Raw genomic sequence first — 20,734 nt, forward strand, 5'->3', positions numbered from 1 at the left:
AAAATAGCAGATCTACAAGCTCACCATTTTGGGCTAAGGGGTCCTTGGGCTGAAAAACGTTAAAGACCCCTGGCCTATGTCATTTAGTGAGAACAATCGTTTCTGAATACATTAACTGCAACCAACTTCATGGTTTGGTCTGAAAAAAGAATCAGAATGTTCTTCACACTGAAATAACCACATGATCTGCATAACCCTTTATTTACCATTTTTTATTTTTTTCTTGAAAAATAACACAACATAAAGTGAAAAAGCCTTCCGAAAATAATTACAATGCTACAGGATTTTTGTTGTATTCTAAAAGAGAACACATTTACACAAAAGTATATTTTTTATATATATGTATATTCTTTTGAGGGATATGGCAAGGAGAGGTTTTCGGGGAACAGACCCGTTACAGAGCCACTAAACTTGTAGGGGACAGAGAAATGAGAACCAAAATGTTACGTCTACATTGCATTCGAGAAGAAAATGAAATTCAGTAAATAGTAGATACTCACATTTTCAACAATGAAAAAACTAAATGCTTGTATCAAAGAGGGATGGGGTGGAGTTTGTTCTAGAATATTAACATTTTGTTCTAAAATGTATCTCTGTACAAAAAAAGAAAAAAGAAAAGCAAGAGGAGTTTGGGAGTAATAGCACCTGAATTGTTAGTAGTAATAGTTGAAGAATGCACCCTATTTGTTACTGATACCTCTCTTTGACAGTACCCCACCCCATGCCAAGCTTAACCACTTGAAACAGCATCCATATTCCAAATCCAAATTCCTTCCGCCAAAAATAGCTGATCTACAAACTCACATTGTGTCTCGGCACATTGGGCTGGTAGATCAGCTATTCTTGGCGAAGAAATTTGGTGTAGACGAAACAGAAGCAGTCCAAGTACAGTTGGAATTTGGGTCCATTTGATTGAGAATAGAGGTTTGAAGTGGTTAAAACCTTACAACCTATCCCTCCCTTTATTTGGGTGTGGTTCTGTCACCATTCTGATTGCCTTCTCACATTGCTCCTGTACCCTCGGCAGTGTCTCCACCTCCAAATGGGATTTGGACTTACCATGCCTTCAGGTGGTCCCCCTATGCTTAATTGTAAACCACTGTTAAGTTGCAATCAAACTATAAATGATATTATAAATACAGCTAATAAACTGATAATAACTGACTTGGTTGTGTCACTTGATAGACATTTCACATTTTGGTTGTGGGAACTGGGGAATAAAAACAAAAAAAACAAGATTTTTATGCATGTACACTGGCATAAACCACAAAAGGCTTAGACTTCTCAGCCTAAACAAGCATGGCATCAAATTCCCTAACAAAAATATTTAGTTGCATTATAAATACAGAAGAGGACCAGCTGAACGCACCAAGCCACTCTCACAACTGAAGACTGAGAAATTCCTGTGATGGAATCAAGTCTTGAAAATCAGACCCGAGAAGGATAGACACTATTTTTGTCATCAAGCACATAAAGCACTTGGTTATCCTCAATTTGTCTAACAGCTAATTAATTCCCATGTCATGTCTGTGCTAGTCATATAAACCCCAACAAAAAGCACATCCCACTTTATCATGCAGAGTCTGCTCCCAAACTCCAAAACTCCTGAGTCTCTTTATCAGTACTTGGAAAAACAGAAATTTATACATCACTGAACAGAAAACCTTACTCCTGCCCTGATACTCCACCCAACCCCAGCAACACCAGTACGTGAGTAAGCGCTCCCCATTTATGCCCAGGCAGTTCCTCCACAGAGTACAGGTGCTCTGTATCGCCCCCCCACCACTAAGAAGTCTTTGTCCTGTGTCACACAGAGACAGGGCCTGTCATGGCTTCCCCCACACCTCAAGCACGCAGAGAGTCAGCAGGGGCTCTCTAGGATATCCTCTGGATCAGCATTTCTTCTGATAGGCAGTAGAGAGTGTTGACGGACAGCTCAGAGATGAACGCCTCACAGGCCTTACGGGAGACGCCCTTGCATTCACGTAGGTCGAGCAAAGAGATGCAGGCGAGGCGGCGGAGGTACCTCAGACAGTTGTCCGTCAACTTATTGCAGCCTGGGAAAGGAGGATGGTGGAATCATAAATACCAATGAATAGTCAATTCTAGTGTTATGAGTATTTTTGTTTGTTAAAAAGTTAAAGCTCTTTATTCTGATGTTATATTAATCCTTGCTTGAGTGTTTGTTCAGTAACAGGGGTATCTCCATCTCTTCAGCGGTTTAGTGAACAGAAAATACATTTATTTTTTCGTCATGTCCAATTTCACTTGTTTATCCTGTATGGTTTCTTTCCCTGAAAATGTATTTTCGGTTTACTAAAGAGCTAGTGATGGGGAGACCCCTATTACTGAATAAACACCATAGACATGATTGATATCGGAATATAGAAGCAACACTTATTTGATCAAAAACATATCACTTACACCCCCTTTATAGCGCTGTTAATCTCTAAATTAGATGTGCACGTTTGGGGTTGTAGCCATATATCATACACCTATCTCTCACCTGTCAGATGGAGCTCGGTGAGGGTGTTGCGGGTGGACGAGCCCACAGCAGTAAGCAGGTTAATAGACTGGTCAGTCAGGCTGGCGCAGTGGGAGAGGTCCAGTCGTGTCAAAAGGGGCATATGGCGGATCACCAGGCGCAGGGTGGAGTCACCGATGTCTAGACCCGCCAGCCGGAAACATTGCATGGTCCGCAGTCGGCTACGGTTGTCACAGCCTGCAATGCATGGTGCAGAATGATGGAGGGGGAAGGTAAATGAAGACGAAGATGTACAAATGTGGGGCAGGCAAGGGTGAAGGGGAAAAATGAAAAAGACAGAATGATGGGTAGAAAGTACGAGGATAAAAAAAGAGACCGTACAAGACGTGTAAAGTAACAGAACTAAATGTGGGATAACATTTTTTTTAAAGTACTTAATTCATATACACCACATTCAAACCGTGGGCTCTGGGTCTACAATGGACTCACCTGGTGGGGTGACCAAATCCCTGATCTGAGAGTCTTTAACCCCGTCAGCCCACCTCAAGTCCAGCGAACGGAGGAGAGGACAACTGTGAGAACTGAGAGCTGAAATAGATGACCAGGAACAACCCGATAGCACCAGATCCTTTAGACCTGGAAACAAGAAAGGATTCAGCTCTGTCTTTAGTCAATTGTGTGTTAAAGGGTACTAGCAGTAGGTTTGGATCAGGGTATCTGCAAATATCAGTACTTTAAGACTTTTTAATATGTTTTTAATACCACTGTGAATGGAAGTTTAAGGCAAGTTTTACATAAAGACGAGTCATTGTTATGTCACTGGTAATCTATAGCAGTTATAGAAATGCCAAATATACGGTTGTCAACAACCCTGCCAGTTTAACCATTGCCTGGTCCTTTCACCTCCCTAACCACTGGCAGTGGTATGACCCCTTCAGTATAGTTGACTTTACTGAATTAATCTGCTTTGAGGCAGTGACAATTCTGAAATTATCTTTCACATTTTCTTTCTTTATGAAATTAGTGTTTCAGACTTTCTAATAAGATACTTTTCAAGGCCTTAATGTTGCCAAAATTGATTTAATACTTTTCAAGAACCCTTGGAAACCCTGTGGATTGAAATGAATAGTGCCATATATGCGATGCCACCTTTGTGGAGTTTTATGAAAAGGGGCTTTGAGGAATTGGCAGCAGTCACTGGTGGCAGACATATCTACACCCCAACAGTAACAATGTTGGTTCCTTTTTTCATTTTAAGTAAGTTTCCCCACAAAGTTGAAGAACATTTACATTTTATTACCAGAAAATCTACCACAAAAATGTCATGCCATTGTTCAGGCACATAAAGGCAACTAGATCCAATTGGTCTCATGTTACACCATTTGTTTCACAGGGGCTTGGGGAAACCAACTTAAAAATAACAATTCAAAAGTAATATTAATTTGTACCACAAGGAAGTCCTAAGACCCTCTGTTTAAGATGCTCCATACCTGACAGACGTCCGATAAGCCAGCCGAGCTGTTTTTTGGAGATGTTTGTCCAAGACAGATCCAACGTGACTGGCTGTCGTTTGATGATGCCTGTCAGGGCCTGGGGAGTGATGGTGCGCATGATGCTCAGGTCGATCCGTGACCACAGCCGCTTGTCCAAGCACCTGAAGACAAACACCCAAAGAAGAGTAATGCATTTATCACCCATTTCTAGAGCATTAACTGCAGATGTAGAGCATAGAAGTTAAGACACTATGCGACCCTAGGCAACCAAAACAGAGTAGTGGGCATAGGTAGACAACCTAACAGAAGCTAGTCACTATTGAGGTACAAAAATAATACGTGGCGGGCGCTGGCCTTCCGGGTCGTGCAGGGGTAAAGTGCTGGGCTTATATTCCAACACGGTGCCTCCAGCGAACAATTGACCGGGTTGGAATTGTGTTATTTGTTGCTGCACTAGTGACACCTACAGGTGGGTCACGCACTGAGCCTAGTCGTTGACACTCCTCACCGTCAGGTAAAAATAAGCAGTTTGAGACTCCATCTGTATCAAGGAGACTGTGGGGTCTCCTTGATACTGATACTATGTGACTGGGGGTTAGCCGTTAAAAACAATAATGAATACATACTTGTTTCTTATTGATTTATAGTTCAGAGATTCAGATTCTCACTGTCTTACCATTTGTACCAGTTCTTGCAGACAGCCATGCAGACACAGAGATCTGCTCGACTCAGGTAACGGAAGACAGACACCCACACCTCCCTTTCACAGCCGGGTTCACCGCCTCCGTTCTCCCCGTCCGCCTCACTCCCACCTTTCTGCAGGGCTGACAAAGGAATGCGAAGAGGGTAAATCTGAGTAGAGGAAGAAGAGGGGGCACCATTGTTCAGTCTCTCTGGCCTGCCTCTTTTAGGAACCTCTGTGTTTTCATGATGGGAGGTGCGAGAGCGAGGGTGCGTATGTCTGCTGCGGGTGTGGGGTGGAGTGTGCCTGTCAGGATGTGAGGGATGTGGATCGGGATGGGGGCCATGACTTCTGATGGGCCTGCGGGCAAGTGGCATAGTCTGAATGTGCCTGGCGGCAGCAGCCACACATCGGGGGGCGAGGGCTGCCTCGAGTTTGGGAACGATGGCCGTAGGGTCCCGCTTGGCCCTGGATAGTCTCTGGAGCGTCACTGTCAGGTACGTCCCTTTCTCCGTGCTGTCCTTAGCTCCCATCTGCCCACCCTGCTCCAACTCCTCTTCGTCCTCCTCTGCTCCATTTTGGTTGGCTTCCTCGCTGTCGTCCTCTTCTCCCCTTTCTTTGGCTGCTCGTCCTCCTCTCCTCGCCTGTGGCCGGTTCTCTTTATCAACTCCCCTCACTCCGTTCTCTCGCCTCTCCTCCTCCTCCTCCTCACTGCTGCTACTACTGCTGCTGCTGCTGCTGCTGCTACTGCTGCTGCTGCTACTGCTGGTGCTGTTGTCCTCACTGTTGTCGTCCTCCATCTCTCCGTGGCTCCTCCCCCCTCGCGTCCCTCTCCCTGCCCCTCCCCCACGGAGTCTCACTCCTCTTCCTTTGCCTCTTCGAGGCTCTCCACGGGGCTCCAGCAGCAGACTGGGGGAGGGCTGCTGCTGGATCGAAGCCGCACCTCCAGCGGAGCTGCGACACGGGGACCCATTCCCCCATGTGACCCCTCGGCCTTTGCCTCGAGACAGTCTGCCAGTAGAGGAGTGCAACCTGGACAGGATCTTGGAGCTCAGTGGCCTAGGGGATCGGTCTAGTCCCGCCTGCTTCTGTTGTGATAAGAAAAGGGAAATTAAATGTGACTGACATAAGAGGAGATAGTAAGCATGCAACGTTATACTCTGCTGTGGCATAATGGAACCTTCTCAAAAACATGTCATAACAGGATACGTACAGCTGCAGCTAAAAAAATAAATAAAGCTTTATTTAGGTGTACCAGTCAGCAAGCATAGACAGTACTATTGACTAATGTCAGTGCTGCTCTTTGGCACAACTAAATAAAAAAAAGACTTCTTAATTGCAGCTGCTATGATATGTCTGAGAAAAGGGCCCAATTAATGTTGAGAACTGCAGCAATACACAAAAGATTGGGGTGCTGGCCCTAATTCAGCCAGGTACTGTATATGAGAGACTATCTAATACTACTATTGGCATGGTAAATAATGTTCTCACGGTTATTATGATTTGTCTGACAAGTGTTATTCAAAAGAGTGTATATACATAATAAGGAAGCAAAACAAAAGGACTACCATAAGAGTTAGCATATCAATCAGTTCTATTTTAAGCCCCTGGAAACCCAGATCCACATTAGCCTTCAGTGTGATTTAGGACCTTATGTACACAGCAGTAATCATCTAAAAAGTATTTGAAATTTGTTTAACTCAAAATAATTTGAAATAAGTCATTTATGTCTTTAGACTTTACCGATTTTACTTTTTAAATACGCTCTGACATTTATTACAATTTGTTCTGCGAACCAATCATTTAAAAAACATAATTTGTCCCACCCAACAGATGCTCAATCTATCTGACTCTTGTTGTACTATTAAAATCATGTCAGCTGATCAGTGATCACGTATAGTATGTGTTTCATAAGATTATTCAGTCATTTTAAAAGGTTAATCCCTTGCTTCTTCTATGATGTCAAGTCCAAAAGACAAATACCACAAAATCGATCATTAAAACAATCCTAGTTTTACAATAAATATGTCCCATTTATTATTCCAGTGGTGTGCCATGTGTGTGTCTGCACACACTCTAGAGGCCCTAGAGAGATGTTTCACATCAGCCTTTTGTAGCGCCACCAGGAGGCCGATTTTTGCAAAACACATATTTTGATATTACTCCTACAAATCGGTACACATTATCTCTATAGTCATGTGATTAAGATGGATCTGTCCGATTTTTCATAATCCATCCTGATTGGCTAACATTGGCATCTAACGTTTGCCTCAAAAATTAAATGCCCCAAATCATAAACACAGCGTGCGACTGCCGTGAAACTTCACATTGGACCGTTATGGGGCATACATGTAGCAGTGGCGGCCATTTTGTGGTTCCACTTAAAAAAAAGGCCATTCACTTTTCCCATAAAGATTTACCTTTTCTGCCATAGTGCGCTTTCTTCAAAACACTGATTTTGCTACTACTCCTACAGATGTTCTCCAAAACCACACAAATCGGTACACATTATCTCTGGGGTCATGTGATCAAGATGTTAAGAATTTTCAGATCCCATTCCAAGTGACTATGACCAAAGTTTGCTGGCCCTGGGTAGGCAAAACGGCCTGGTGGAGACCTGTGCTCCGAGGATCACACTTTTCTAGTTTGTTATTGTTTTTTTTACTAGGTTTTCTAATAATTATGAACATTTGTTTTTACTCAACTTTTAGCTTATGCTTAATGGGACAATCAACTTTGATACCATAATACATGCATAAACATTTGTAATATTTTAAATCAAATTTACAGAGGCTTTAAGCCACAGCAAAGTTGTACTACATGATCTTCGGAGACATATGGGTATTGCTTACCACCAAGAGTTTACTGCGCTCCAGTTTCATCTGCAACAAAAAAGGAGAGGATAGTATGATGAGCAAGACATTCATTCATACAAGCTTGTATAGTTAAAGCATAATCATACACTTTTAAGGGATGAATAAATATAAAGCTGCTTTTCAATGCTCGTTTCTGTTGTCCTTGCCGTCGAAAACTGAATTACAGGACGACCGGAGAACACCCCAGGTTTGCGCTGGTGTTCTCAGAGCACATTTATGAACGCACTCCAATTGACTGTCTCCACCTGTTCTTCAGGCATGTGCTGCGTTTTATTGGAAGTCCATTCACGTGCATCCAGACACACATCCCTTTTTCATTTAGAGTAGGCTCCCACCCCTAAACATTTCTAAACCGTGCTGCACAAATAACGCAAATGATCTAATTCTGATTCAAAACGTTGGCATGCCTGCATCCTCCAATCTCTCATTATCACCTGCCAGCCCTCCCCTCCTTACCCTCTTCCTCCTAAATTGGTCCTCCAGAGCACTAGCTCTCTTGCGGTTCTGTTGATGCTGCAGTAACAGTCTCTGGGAGGGCGGGGGCACTGTGCTTCTGGACGAGCCTCTGCCTCGTCTGCCTCTTCCCACACCGATGCCCTCCCGATGGGCACGCTTGGACGGCCGCGAGGTCGACATCCCTGACCTCATGCTGTCCTCATCGCTGGAAGACTGGACCAGTAGGAGGAGACAGATAGACACAGAGAGAAAACAAAAGGTCACTGTCAGAGTCAAAGCCAAGCGTAAGAATTGTTCAAAACAAGTTAAGCAAAAAGGAAATGTCATGAGAGAAAAAAAATGTGTAGTGTACCTCTGAGGCAGATCCTTTGACCTGGACACATTTGGGACATTCCCAGCAACTGGGCAAAGCCTTGTTTATCTTCCCCTCACCAGACTCCTGCAATAAAGAGTTATAAAACAACTGATACTATTAAACAGCTGTGGCAGACAAACCCAACAGCAGCCAGTACCTTATACTGGATTAGCATTCATATTTCAGAGAAATACTAACCTTGACACAGTCAGGATGGGTGATCTGGGCACAGCTGGAACACTCCATGAGGGTGTGAGTAGAGGGGTCGTCAGACTCCTCAGGTTCACCATGACCGCATATGGCACAGCGCGCTGTGTTAGGCAACGCGGGCTGGGGAGATGGGACATTGCACAGTGAACATTGCAACCTCATTTGTCAGCTTAGCTGGCTAGCCATAATGTTCAGTAGTTATGGTTTAAAGACCAGCAGAAATGGTGTTACGCAACCATATCTTGATGTATTTCTAATTGAATTGGTGCTTCCTCAGCCAATCATTCTGTTCCATACCCTCAGGCTATTGGATTTAAAACTGATGTACTCTGGGTTGCAGTATAGTTGTAAACAAATGGTTACAAACGTTTATTTGCAAAGGTATCCATCTTTGTTTGACATTCTACACACACACACACACACACAGAGTAGCACCGCTCTCTAGTGCCTAGAATCAACTTTGTATGGAAGAGGGATGAACATCGAGCTATGAGAATGACAGGTGTTAGTCACACATATTATTGGTTGAAATTGGTCCGGACCTGCCTAACCACGCATTACGTAGTTTTTTTGTTGTTTTTGTTTTGGTTGGTTGGTCTTTTACAAAAACATTCATTTATTTTTTTGGCCTCAATTGTTAACCGCTTTGTCTCCATTATGACCACACATACGGTATGCTCTAAAAAACAATTTTCATTTCAGCTGGTCAAAGGAATTCCCTCCGACCTGCTATCGTAAGCTAACGTTACAATAAATTGGTTGACGATAGCCAATATAGTTAAGACTATGCCAGCAGCTGACCATAAACCATATGCTGCTAAAGATGGTCCACGTGTGGTCCACAAGATGGACCACACGCACGCACGCACACACACACACACACACACACACACACTAGATATTAGGCAAGACAACTCACAGCCAGACACTGTCTCATGACACAGCTCTTCTTCATGCGACCCGGCCCGCCAAACTTCCTCATGTCAATACAGTATTGGCAGTGGCCGCACTCTTTTCTACGGCAGGCGGCACAGATCTTGCACCTCACCCGCCTTCGCCTCAGAGCGGAGATGGAGGAGGAAGCCTTGACGGGCTTGTGGAGGGGGGTCCCAATCCGAGGACGGTAGATGACCGGTGGAGGAGGCGTGGGAGGCTTGTACCAAGATGGCTGTGCCGAGGGGGGGATAAAGAATTTCAACTGAAGTCAAACACACAAACCAAAAGAAGTTCACGGGAGTAATGATACCATTACTCAACAGATGCAAATTGAACTTCATAAAAATAATAAACTGCAAATCGTAAAGCTGTGAGTCTACCAAACATTCTGATACTAAGTGGCTGATTTTGCATGTTTGAATGTGATGATTAAACTCACCCTTTTGGGCCATTTGACAATGGGCTCTCCAGTGTAGGACAACTTGGGGTTATCGTCAGAGTGATCTATCAGAACAGTCTGAACAGGATAGGAGATGAAGAGAAGAGGGAGGAAGAGAGGCATATATCGGTAACATGGCACATTAGTCAGAACCTGTAACCAACAAAGTTTGTAATATCAGTTATTATCCGAGTGTTTTGTATTTATTAGAGAATCCATATTAGAAGCACATGGATGTGCCTCTAACCTTCCTGGGGTACAAAATGGTCAGGAGCCCTGCCAAGTGACACATACCCGCATGTCCAGGAGCAGGGCTGAGGCGTTTTGGATCCCAGCTGGAACACACTTCTTGTTGGATGGCAGTTCCTCCAGTTTCCCCAATAGGTTCCACAGGCCCTCCAGCTCTAAGGGGGTCAGCTCATGCCCAGGTTTGAGGGCCGAGTCTGGTTTTGCCTCATCCTCCTCTTCTGTCTTGAGCTCTTTGTCCTCGTTGTCAGAGTCACCCCGAGTGCCATTGGCAGGTTCATCCCCATTGTCATCGTTGGCCTGAAAATCTTCACGGGTCAGGCCTGTGAGAGAGGAGGCCAGGACAGATAGAATTGAAGTTCATTTTGTTGACTTTTTCAAATAATGTTTATTTAAAAAAAAAAAGAGTGATACTGAAGAAGACGGTAATGTTTGTGAGTGTGTATGCAAGACAGATTGTGTATGTATTAATGAGTAAGTCCTCACCTATGCCTAGAGAACATTTCTGAAACTCAGGGGTCAGGTGGGAGATATTTGTCAGACAGTAGTGGTATCTCTCCAGGACGTACCAGCACATCTCATAGTAGAAAGGGTAACGGAACTTAGCTGGCACCTAAACAGAGAGAGGAACGTCTCAATAAGCTTGATAATCACAAATTCAGACATTAACAAGTAAGGCTGGGAAACCATTTATCGATTTCACATTTTCAGAGGTATTGATAAATGGATAAGTAAAATATCGTATCAATTCTTGCACGAATAAATAACTTTTGCACATCAATATTCTTTGTCACTCCACATATTTGGCCATGGTTTTCCTTAATAGCTGTTGACATACACTGACTGCAGTTATTGCAGCACTGTGGCCAAAGTAAGCCACACTGCTAGCGCTCAGGAGAATTAAATGTATTTAGACCTGATTTATCGATTCTTCAAAATTGCTGAACACCCAAGCCCCAACCAGGATATGGTCAACTTCCACTTGGTAAAATATCTGATCAATGTCACCAATAAAAATATCTATTATTCAGCCAACATTTTTTTTGATAATAATACATAATAGTGTGTGTGTGTGTGTGTGTGTGTGTGTGTGTGTGTGTGTGTGTGTGTGTGTGTGTGTGTGTGTGTGTGTGTGTGTGTGTGTGTGTGTGTGTGTGTGTGTGTGTGTGTGTGTGTGTGTGTGTGTGTTGCTGCTTACCCGTGTGCGGTCCTCAATGCTGTAGATGTTAAGCTGCATAGGGATGTTAAAGCTATGGAGGAAATTCCCCCCAAAGACCAGGGTGTCCTGTGGGGTGTAAACTGCATGGATCCAGCCTACAACACAAATACGGAGGGGGACAATGTTCATATGATGGTAAGGAAAGAAACACTAAGCCACTGGTTTAAAATTAGTCATAATGTACAACTTATTTTCTCTTTGTCCTTCCATAGGTAAGCACTGTAGAAATTAAGGAGACTGCCCACTAAGCCAAAGTTTTTGAAAATGGTTATGCACAGCCACCTTGCACCACACAGAGTCTGATGTGTATTACAAATGTGTTATTACTTATTAATTGTGAAATATTTGCAGAATAAAACACAAATATTAAGGATATATTGAGCCCATTCTGAGATAGCTAAAAGGAGAGTTTCACCTACTGATCTGTTGGATTATCCATGATCGTTTCAATGTTTATTTCAATGGACCAGTTTGATGCTTTGCCATTACACATTAAAAAGAAGATCACCAATTGTGTGATCCAGATAGCAGCAGACACACACACAGACTTGAATAGTTTAAGAGGCATTCCAAATTGTATCATCGCATCGGAAAACTGCGCACTAGGCAGAGACTTTCCTGAATCCACAGGCTTCATTCTTCAGGGTAGGCTACACCACAGCCTCAAAACTTTGCATCATACAGACAGGATGATGCGAAAAACACAGAAAATCAAACCTGATCTGAAACATTTTATGACAGACAAAGGTTTTGGAGGCAGTATGTAAACGTGATTGACAGAAAATGAGGTCGTAATTTATTTTTTAACAACCAAACATTTTCGGGTGAAAGATTAGCACTCAGTGTGCAAGCTGCTTTAATCTAAGACAGGAAATGATGAAACCTTTAAACTCTCACACAAAAAAAAAATCTTGGTTAAAAATCATTCTTTCCGAAAGAAAAAGATTCATAGTAAATTAATAGTTTGACTAGTTTATTTTCAACCAATTTCCAGCTAAAATAAAGCCCACACACAAAAAGGGAGTGCTCGTTTTCTTCCAGTTCACCACCCGCGCACCCCGTCAAAAAAAGAAATGACGTCTCGGAGGTACAGACTGGGGGGGGGGGGGGGGGGCGATGATTTACGATTCTGTGCCTATTGGAACATAACTTGTACGGCTCTGAGTCGACTGAAGGTGACTTCGCAACTCTCGGCGACTCGCTAGCCTAAGCTGGCGCGCGCCTCCGTCTGTGAAACCGAGTGCACTTTTGCATAGCTCTGCATTGCACAGCTCATAAAAATTAATAAATTGCTGATTCAATCAATCAAAATATTTAAAATTAACCCAAATGTCTTAACAGTAGTCAGGGATGTGCAACTACACTGACTAAAACACTGTTTAGAAAGAAAACATACAATAAAAAATAAACAATGACAAACTAGCCTCCCCAATATACTTATATACTTCAGGTTGAACAACATGCAACAAATCCTATTGGGGACAGGCAAGGCAATAAGCTACACAGTACACAATACCTCAAATTTCCTCAGATGTATGCTGGAATGTCTTTTCTCCAAGGGGAGAAAGAGAGGCTAATTAATAATTAAAACCTAATGGATTTCTTTCCTTAAAAGAAAACTAAACATGCTTCATAGCTCCTGGGAAATTACATAATATATTTGGTATTTTATCCACCACCTAGCCTACCAACTGTTTCAAGTTATGGTCCCAGCCATCATTAACATATGGGATTCATGAACAACTATAACATTTTAAGGTGCACCTATGTATGTGGGTGTATGCTTAGTTGCTTACCTGACGGAATCATGAAGGTAAACCCCTGCTTGAGCACTATCCTCTGGCAGTCATAGCATTTGTCCCCAAGGAAGATGTCTCCCTGTTTCCCTGACAACACCCAGTTCTCGTACATCTCCAGGTTCTGGGGGCTGGGAGGAATCAGCCAAAACACCTGCAGAGGTCAGGGGTTAAAACATCACATATACATACAGCTGGGGTTTGCAAAGCCAAAAAAGCAGCAACAGTAATTGTTGAACCCACCTTGACAGGAAGGTACAAAGCCAAAATGGCCAGGTCCACCTCACATTAGAGGTCACTACACCAGCGAGTGACGTTGCAGTAACTAAAAACAATCTAGTCAAAAGTACCATCCAAGTAGCAAAAGGACCTTAACTGACCTTTTCTCCTCGCAGGATGTGGTACCAAACTGATGTACCCCCAAAATCTATGTGGAAATCTGTGAAGCAGCCCTGCACACTCATCAGACAGTACCTGTATAACAGAGAGAACCAGAGAGAAAAAGGTGGAAAATGCTGTGGAGGACTGGGTGTGATCAAATGCTGAGCAAAAACAAACAAACAAACAATAATGAAGTCTTTGCTCTGCTTACTTCTGCACTTTGGGATAATGCATATCTATGATGGCATTGGTGGAGTCTCGCTGTCTCTCCTTGAGGTGACGGGGCCACATGTTGTCCACCCAGTCGATGAGGTCAACCTAGATGATTTAATTAGCAGATTGAGGTGATGAAATGAAATACCAGGTTCTTAGAAAATGTACTTGCATATTCATAGAACCATACGAATGTCTGACCTCCATCTTAACCATGATGGTGTCCTAACACTGCATCTGCAATTTTGCCAATCTTTACAATCGACCTCTGCCGCCTACCGTAGTTACTGTTGCTATGCCTGTCAAACTGCATTGGTTTGTAAGCAGGAGTTCATTCCCAAGCCAGATCATTTAGGGAGCGCTCATTTTGGTTCAAATGTTATTGGAATGTACTATACAAATAAACTTGCCTTACACGTGTTTTTGTGCATACATTTTTGTGTCTGCATGTGAAGGTGCATACTCTCACCGAAGCAGGTCGCTTGACCAGGTTCTCCAGCTTGGTGTGGCTGAACTCCAAACTAATAACGTTATACAGCTTCTCGCGCTCTGAGGGTGGTGTATCAAAGTAACGGCGCCACTGAGCCATTGACATCTCGATGCCCTTCTGGGTGTTCACATCCATCACGTCCACAATACGCCGGCTACCTGTGGGAGAACACAATATAGATCAGCTATTGAACGAGCAAGCAGCAACCCATCAATGACGCAAATTATCAAATAAATAAAAAAACTTGCATTTGTTTGGCAATGGTTTGATACAGCAGAACTTTTAATGTATGTGCTTGTGGTACTGTAAGATACTAGAGAAAGGTGACCAATGCAGCATATAGTATACTTATTTCAATGTATGTGGCTATGAAAATGAAAGGTAAATTGTGTGAAATTAATAATTCAAAAGATGATCTTTCATTTAATTTAGAGACCACATAGGAGCAACTTACCAACAAACAACTTGACATCGCTCACACTGAAATCTGGGTCTGGCATTCTGAAAGAGTAATGTTATCCCAAGTCAGATGTTTACTATTTCTCCTCCAGAGTAAACGATTGGATTATTGCAAGTTACATGGTTTCAGAACACACACACACACACACACACACACACACACACACACACACACACACACACACACACACACACACACACACACACACACACACACACACACACACACACACACACACACACACACACACACACACTGTGTTCCCCAACAACAATTACTGAATGAACAATATGAGTGAGCAACTTACTCTATGCCAAGGCCATCTTTCTCCTCGAAGACAAGGGGGTCCCTGAGACCTTCCCTCTGAATGTACTCAAATGTGAAGTCTAGAAACGAGAAACAAAGATACAGCCATTCATGGTCATTAAAATAAGCAACATCAAGTTGACGCAAATTCTCTTAGAACAGCATTTGGTATACAGAGGTGCTTTATTAAAACTATAAAGGAAATGTATTTTAATTCGTAGTTCTTGGCCTCACTCTCACCTTTGCCATCCATGCGTTTGACTAGATCAGAGTTGAATCTGTCGCAAAACAGCTTTTCCTCCAGGTCAAATGTCCGCTTCCCTTCAATTTCATCATCTGAGATTCCATCGTCCTGGTAACGCCGCCGTGTGCCTGTGCGCTAGGAACATAAAACATTTGTATATTAAGTCAGAACTGGGCAATATGACTGTCATTGGCAAAAGAGAGATAGGACAGAACCACAGGATCGGAATACAATGTGAATAATAAATAAAGTGTAAATGTTTGTAGTCCTAAAACCCGGAAGAGAATTAGTAAAGGGTCCCCTTGCCCAATTTCCAATGCTTTTTTCAGTAAGGGTTTCAATGTAGACAGAACCACAGATCTGTAGTCAACATAGGCTAATGGGTTTCATGTTTTGTTCTATGGTAAATCGCAACCTTTCATTTTGAGGCAGTTATATGCCTTTTTAAACTAATATATATTGCGTGTGTGGTTACAAAATCATGTTGATTTGTGGAGATTATCTTGTTGAGCAAAACCTGTTAATATTCTAAGCCTTTTGTTGGCAAAAGAGCTTATTTTCTTAATTCATACAAAACCCAATGCATAAATTCAACTGGAAATCTGCAGTGAGAACCCATTGCAGCAGTAAGTTCCTAGCTGGCCTCTAGAGAGACTTCATCCCTGTAGCACTCTATAGTATTCCGAGATTGTGTAAGCATCATGGCAAGTTTCTGTCTTCTCGTCCAATCAACGCTGAAGATATTTCACAATACAGACAAACCCAAACCACATCAGACAAACAGCAATGTTCAAAATATCACCACCACTCCTTGTCCTTAGGTCTCATACATCTTATATACGTACAACAATAAGTTCATACAAGCAGAGGCAGCTCAGAGATGTTTATGATAAGAATTAACTGTGAACTCAAGATAAACAGATACATTACAGCTCTCAAATGGAGAACTGTACAAACCATGAAGAGAAAAAAAATAGAGACAAAGGAGAGAAAAAAGAGACAAACCATGAAGAGAAAAAAAATACAATTAGTAATTTCTTGTGCTCTGACCACTGATGTATATTGCTATGTGTAACACAAAAAGAAAATACCAATTATCTTCAAGCACGACTAATTGAGTTCTAGTTTAAAGTCCCTGAATAACTTTTGCCATTTCGTACATGGTTCAAAAGAGGCTCACGAGACATGAAATTCTTAATGAAAGTCTTAATTAAGGCTTAGGGTTAAACATTTTTCCTTTTTTTTCTGCAAATCAATCAGAAACTAACAATTCAACTTGAGAACTGGAATACATCATTATATGCCGCTGACAATGATCGGTCAACCAGCTACTCAACAGTTCATGTGGAAGCCAAACAATAAAGCATTACAAAAGCAGGGGTTAATCTTCCACACAAACGCGCGCGCACACACAGCGCCCCCCTCTCTCTACTACTCTCATTCACCCTATGCGCTGGCTTGGCTAGACAGATGGATAAAGTGCAACGCCCCCACCCTCAAATCTCCCTGCCCCCATCGCTTCCACTCAACCGGTTATTATTTAGGCTTGGATGCCCATTATACATGAATTATTATCAGATCTGCAAAACGTACAGCAATATACAGTTATACTGAACAAGGACGTTACTTAAATAAAAATAAATAAAAAACTGTTAACAGAAATAAAAAAAATATGGCATTATATAAAACCATACTAAATGATTGGGTACACTTAGGCTAAATGGTATTATTTTCATCAAGCAAAAGGTGCACTACATGCTTGTCTATACACATTATTCCACGAAAATTTGTGTTTTGTTTTTCTTTTGTTTACTATTCCAAAATTATAAATTTATAAGATCACAGTGGTGCAAAGAGGGAGCGATATCTCAATTTTCTCTAAAAGACAAGAATGGAAAGAAAGGTAACGTAAGGTCAGCGAAATGTATACAAGTGAGGTCTGAGAGTGAACTTGAACTTGATCTGACACTGCAGCTGGACAAGTTCATTAGTTCACACAATTAATTGGTGTGTGGTTTCCCTTGAAGCAGTCCATGATGACACACCGTCACAATACGTTATGTAGCAGGCTGGTGTGGTGCTTTGTCTTAATCCTTTACCCACAACTGCAACGCACATCGCAAAACAATGACATTTGTAAACAGTTTCATGGTATTAGTGCTGCTGGGCTGACTGTTTACTCACCAGGCGCTTGCTGTAACGTGTGTTCTTGTCATCCATGGTCACTAGAATGGAAACCAGAGTTCCGGAGGTTAGCTATAGATACATTACGTAGCCAACGTATGTCACAAATACATAGTTGTTGATAGTATACCAAATAGACAGCCACTGACAGGCTAGGCTGGTTGGCTAGCTAACGTCGTCTCAACTGGTAAGCTAGCGTTAGTAGACACAAACACACATGATGATAAACACTAAATTGGTACATCATTATATCACACACACCATGTGACACACATTACTTCACGGTTTAAACTGTGAAGGGATTAATATTCGCAGCCTAAGTAGCAATGTAACTATTGTGCTAACACAAGCTAGCAGAGGCGTTAAGAAGGCTTCGCTAGCGCGACCGTGTAGCTCGACACAAATGACGCAATTGTTTAAATGAAACAAGTGGTCACCCACGTCGCGTGGACACTTTTTTCTCAGCTGTAAGAGGCGTTAGGTCATTTTTGACGGGCGACGACGACACCGTGTCCGTGTAACGAAATAGCTATCTTGTTGTCTGGAGTAACAGACTGACTGCTAGCGTTAGCATGAAGCTAGTTGGCGTTACGGCCAACGCAGTGTTGCCATGTCTGCTTATTATAAGCAACTTTGGTCTTGTTTTCCTGTAAAGTTGCTCGTAAATTGATTGATTGATATTGGTTGCAGCCGGGTTGCGGGTTTTTTTGGCTTGTTTCTAAAGTGCACTTGCTTATTTAGGCTTGCTTCCAAATGTTTTAGTTATTATTTAAACCAGTGGTTCTGAAATATTTATTAAAATGTTTTGTGCCAGGGAGCATTTGTATTGTTAGAATGTTTCAAACATATTCCAAATATTCAAGCAAGAGCAAGAGTTTTTGAAAATAGCAGATCTACAAGCTCACAAGATCGGCTATTTTCAATGCGTTTTAAAGTGCTCATAATGGCCTTGTGCCTGGTTGCTTCTTCTGGGCTTGTTTTCCTAGTATATACCGGGTTGCTTATTTCTCTCACAAGACCTGGCCACACTGGTCCAACGCTAGGCAGTTGTTAGGACTGTTCTTCATCCTCTTACCTCTCTGTGATGAAGTCCTCTCTGGGCCGCTGGGTGGTCAGTGATAGTGTTTCTGAATCCCAATTAAAGCTCTTATGTATGGGCTCTCGACGGAGTTCCTCTCCATGTTTCTAAACCGCCGCTGTGTTTCGCCGTTATCGTTGTTATTGTGCGATAAAGTTCCAAGACGATCCGCTCCGAGCCGCCATTTTCAGCTCAGACACAAAACACACACAAACCCTGAGGCTACGTGAATAATCCGCCCACTATTTATAACCTCTGACCAATCATAGACACGGATATTAGCATTGGAAGCCTTTGATTGGATAAAATGTGTGGGGAGGGGGCTGAGGGGACAACCCTGGTGTCCCGATTTTGACTGTTATTTAAAAACATTATAAAATGTAGAAGAATGCCCTACCAACAGTTATTAAAACATGTGAATCCTTATTCTCCTTCAAAACCGCACCAGGCTACTCTAAAAGAGCACTTACAGGTGGCTGCAATTCGGAACTGGCCCCTGTAAAAAAAAAGTAAAAGTCAAAGCCTACCCCCCCCCCCCCCCCCCCCATAGGATGTTTACTGTACACATTTTTATTTCTACCCGTGTATATGATGTTTTTGCAAGCAGTGTATATCTATCTGCCATTACATGTTTCAATGAATTGAGTACAAAGGACCCCAATGGAAACAAGCCATAGAGTTTTCTTGGGTTTAACATCCTCTTAACAGACCTTGTATTGAACTGTACTTACCTGTGCTTGTCTTTGCAAACTGTTAATAAAGTATTCAATCAATCAATCAATCAATCAATCACAACGTAGCTTGTAGATTGGCTATTTTCGCCACGCGGCACCGTCATACACGAAGTATAAAATAGGGCTTAAGCGGTTAAGCAAGAGATGCACTTGATGTGTCTTCACATGTCGTCTATGCCTGTCTGGATCAGTCTATGGTCTGGATTGTGTCTTCTTTCTTAATTCATGTACACATTACCGAACCTGCTAATCCGAGAAGTGCAATATAATATGTTTTTGGGACTATAATCATAATAAGGTGCATCAAGACGAACGTATAGGCCTACTATCTTCAAAGCGCATTCATATCCCATTGGCCGGAGGGACAATCACGCTGTGATCAGTTAATGGGAAGATTTATGGCAAATATAAATATTTGATAGTCTACAGCCAGTCATTACATTCTCAAACCTTCTTTTAATTTCATACATGGTTTAAAAACGGCTTGTTGTGCAATAGATCCTGCATGTAGGCTACAATACACGCACAATACTTTTTGTGATATTAAAATGATATTTAATGCGACAAAAACAAGTATTGGAGGGTGAAGCCACCACATGCTTCTGCTGCGTGTGTTTATAGCTAGACTATTAATAATACATGTTAATGTATAATGAACACATTATAGCTGTAGGCCTACAAGTACAAAGCATTACTTCAGTTTCATAGCCAATTTCATATTTCAATTTCATAGTCATGAAATTTATTATTTAAAAAAAATGGCATTGAGAATTACATACATGTAGGCTACACAACACTTAATATAATGCACACAAATTGAATTGAACATGTACTTTATACTTTATAATAGGTTGACACAAAACCACTGAATGAGTGACAACCTGTACAGAAAATCACCATTTCAGCACCACGAACATACAGACATATCATACACAAATATCGCATACAGTCACACACGAACATTTTTCAGACTATGACCAAAAATAAATAAAGTACAGATAACAATATTTATTGAGAACACATGTCTAGCCTATACAATGGACAAGTTAATAAATCAACCAACTTTAGCTCTGGGCGTGAGGGAGAAACCCCACTTTCCAATGTCCCCGAAATTAGCTGAAAACAAGTTGAATTGCCTTTGCATTGCATTGGTAGAAACAGTAATAATGCACTTGATCCAAGTATGTATTTAGAAAGTATATGTCCTAAGGAATGATCTGTCTAAAATCCCCACAGCCACCTCCAGGAGGCGCCAGTGTTTCCAAATTGGATTAAGAAGAGATTTTAGCAAATTACAGGATATTTGATCATTTAGAGTATCAATATGAGGGGGAGCTGACAGGGCTAAAATCATTTTTGTCTTGTTTTTTCATTTTTAAATAAAGTAAGGGGAAATAAGGAACACATGAGTCGATCTTCTAGTTGATGGAGAAAGCCACCTGTCATTCCGC

General features: G+C 42.0%; 1 protein-coding gene across 1 annotated transcript; it reads right to left on the reverse strand.

Annotated features, from left to right (window-relative positions):
• Positions 1-195: 195 nt before the first annotated feature.
• On the reverse strand, positions 196-18,743 carry kdm2ab (lysine (K)-specific demethylase 2Ab). Its single transcript, XM_084041515.1, has 23 exons — positions 18,547-18,743; positions 17,472-17,512; positions 15,284-15,422; positions 15,045-15,123; positions 14,732-14,778; positions 14,257-14,435; positions 13,786-13,892; positions 13,574-13,667; positions 13,194-13,347; positions 11,377-11,492; positions 10,665-10,791; positions 10,227-10,501; positions 9,933-10,010; positions 9,477-9,725; positions 8,546-8,677; positions 8,345-8,431; positions 7,993-8,205; positions 7,513-7,542; positions 4,655-5,748; positions 3,976-4,139; positions 2,975-3,121; positions 2,507-2,722; positions 196-2,057 (listed from the first exon to the last, which is right to left on the reverse strand). The coding sequence occupies exons 2-23, from the start codon at positions 17,505-17,507 to the stop codon at positions 1,876-1,878; spliced, it is 3,945 nt and encodes a 1,314-aa protein (XP_083897641.1). The 5' UTR covers positions 17,508-17,512; positions 18,547-18,743; the 3' UTR covers positions 196-1,875.
• Positions 18,744-20,734: the final 1,991 nt, after the last annotated feature.

This window comes from Gymnoscopelus microlampas (genome assembly GCF_963454915.1).
Source record: "Gymnoscopelus microlampas genome assembly, chromosome: 18".
NCBI lineage: Eukaryota > Metazoa > Chordata > Actinopteri > Myctophiformes > Myctophidae > Gymnoscopelus > Gymnoscopelus microlampas.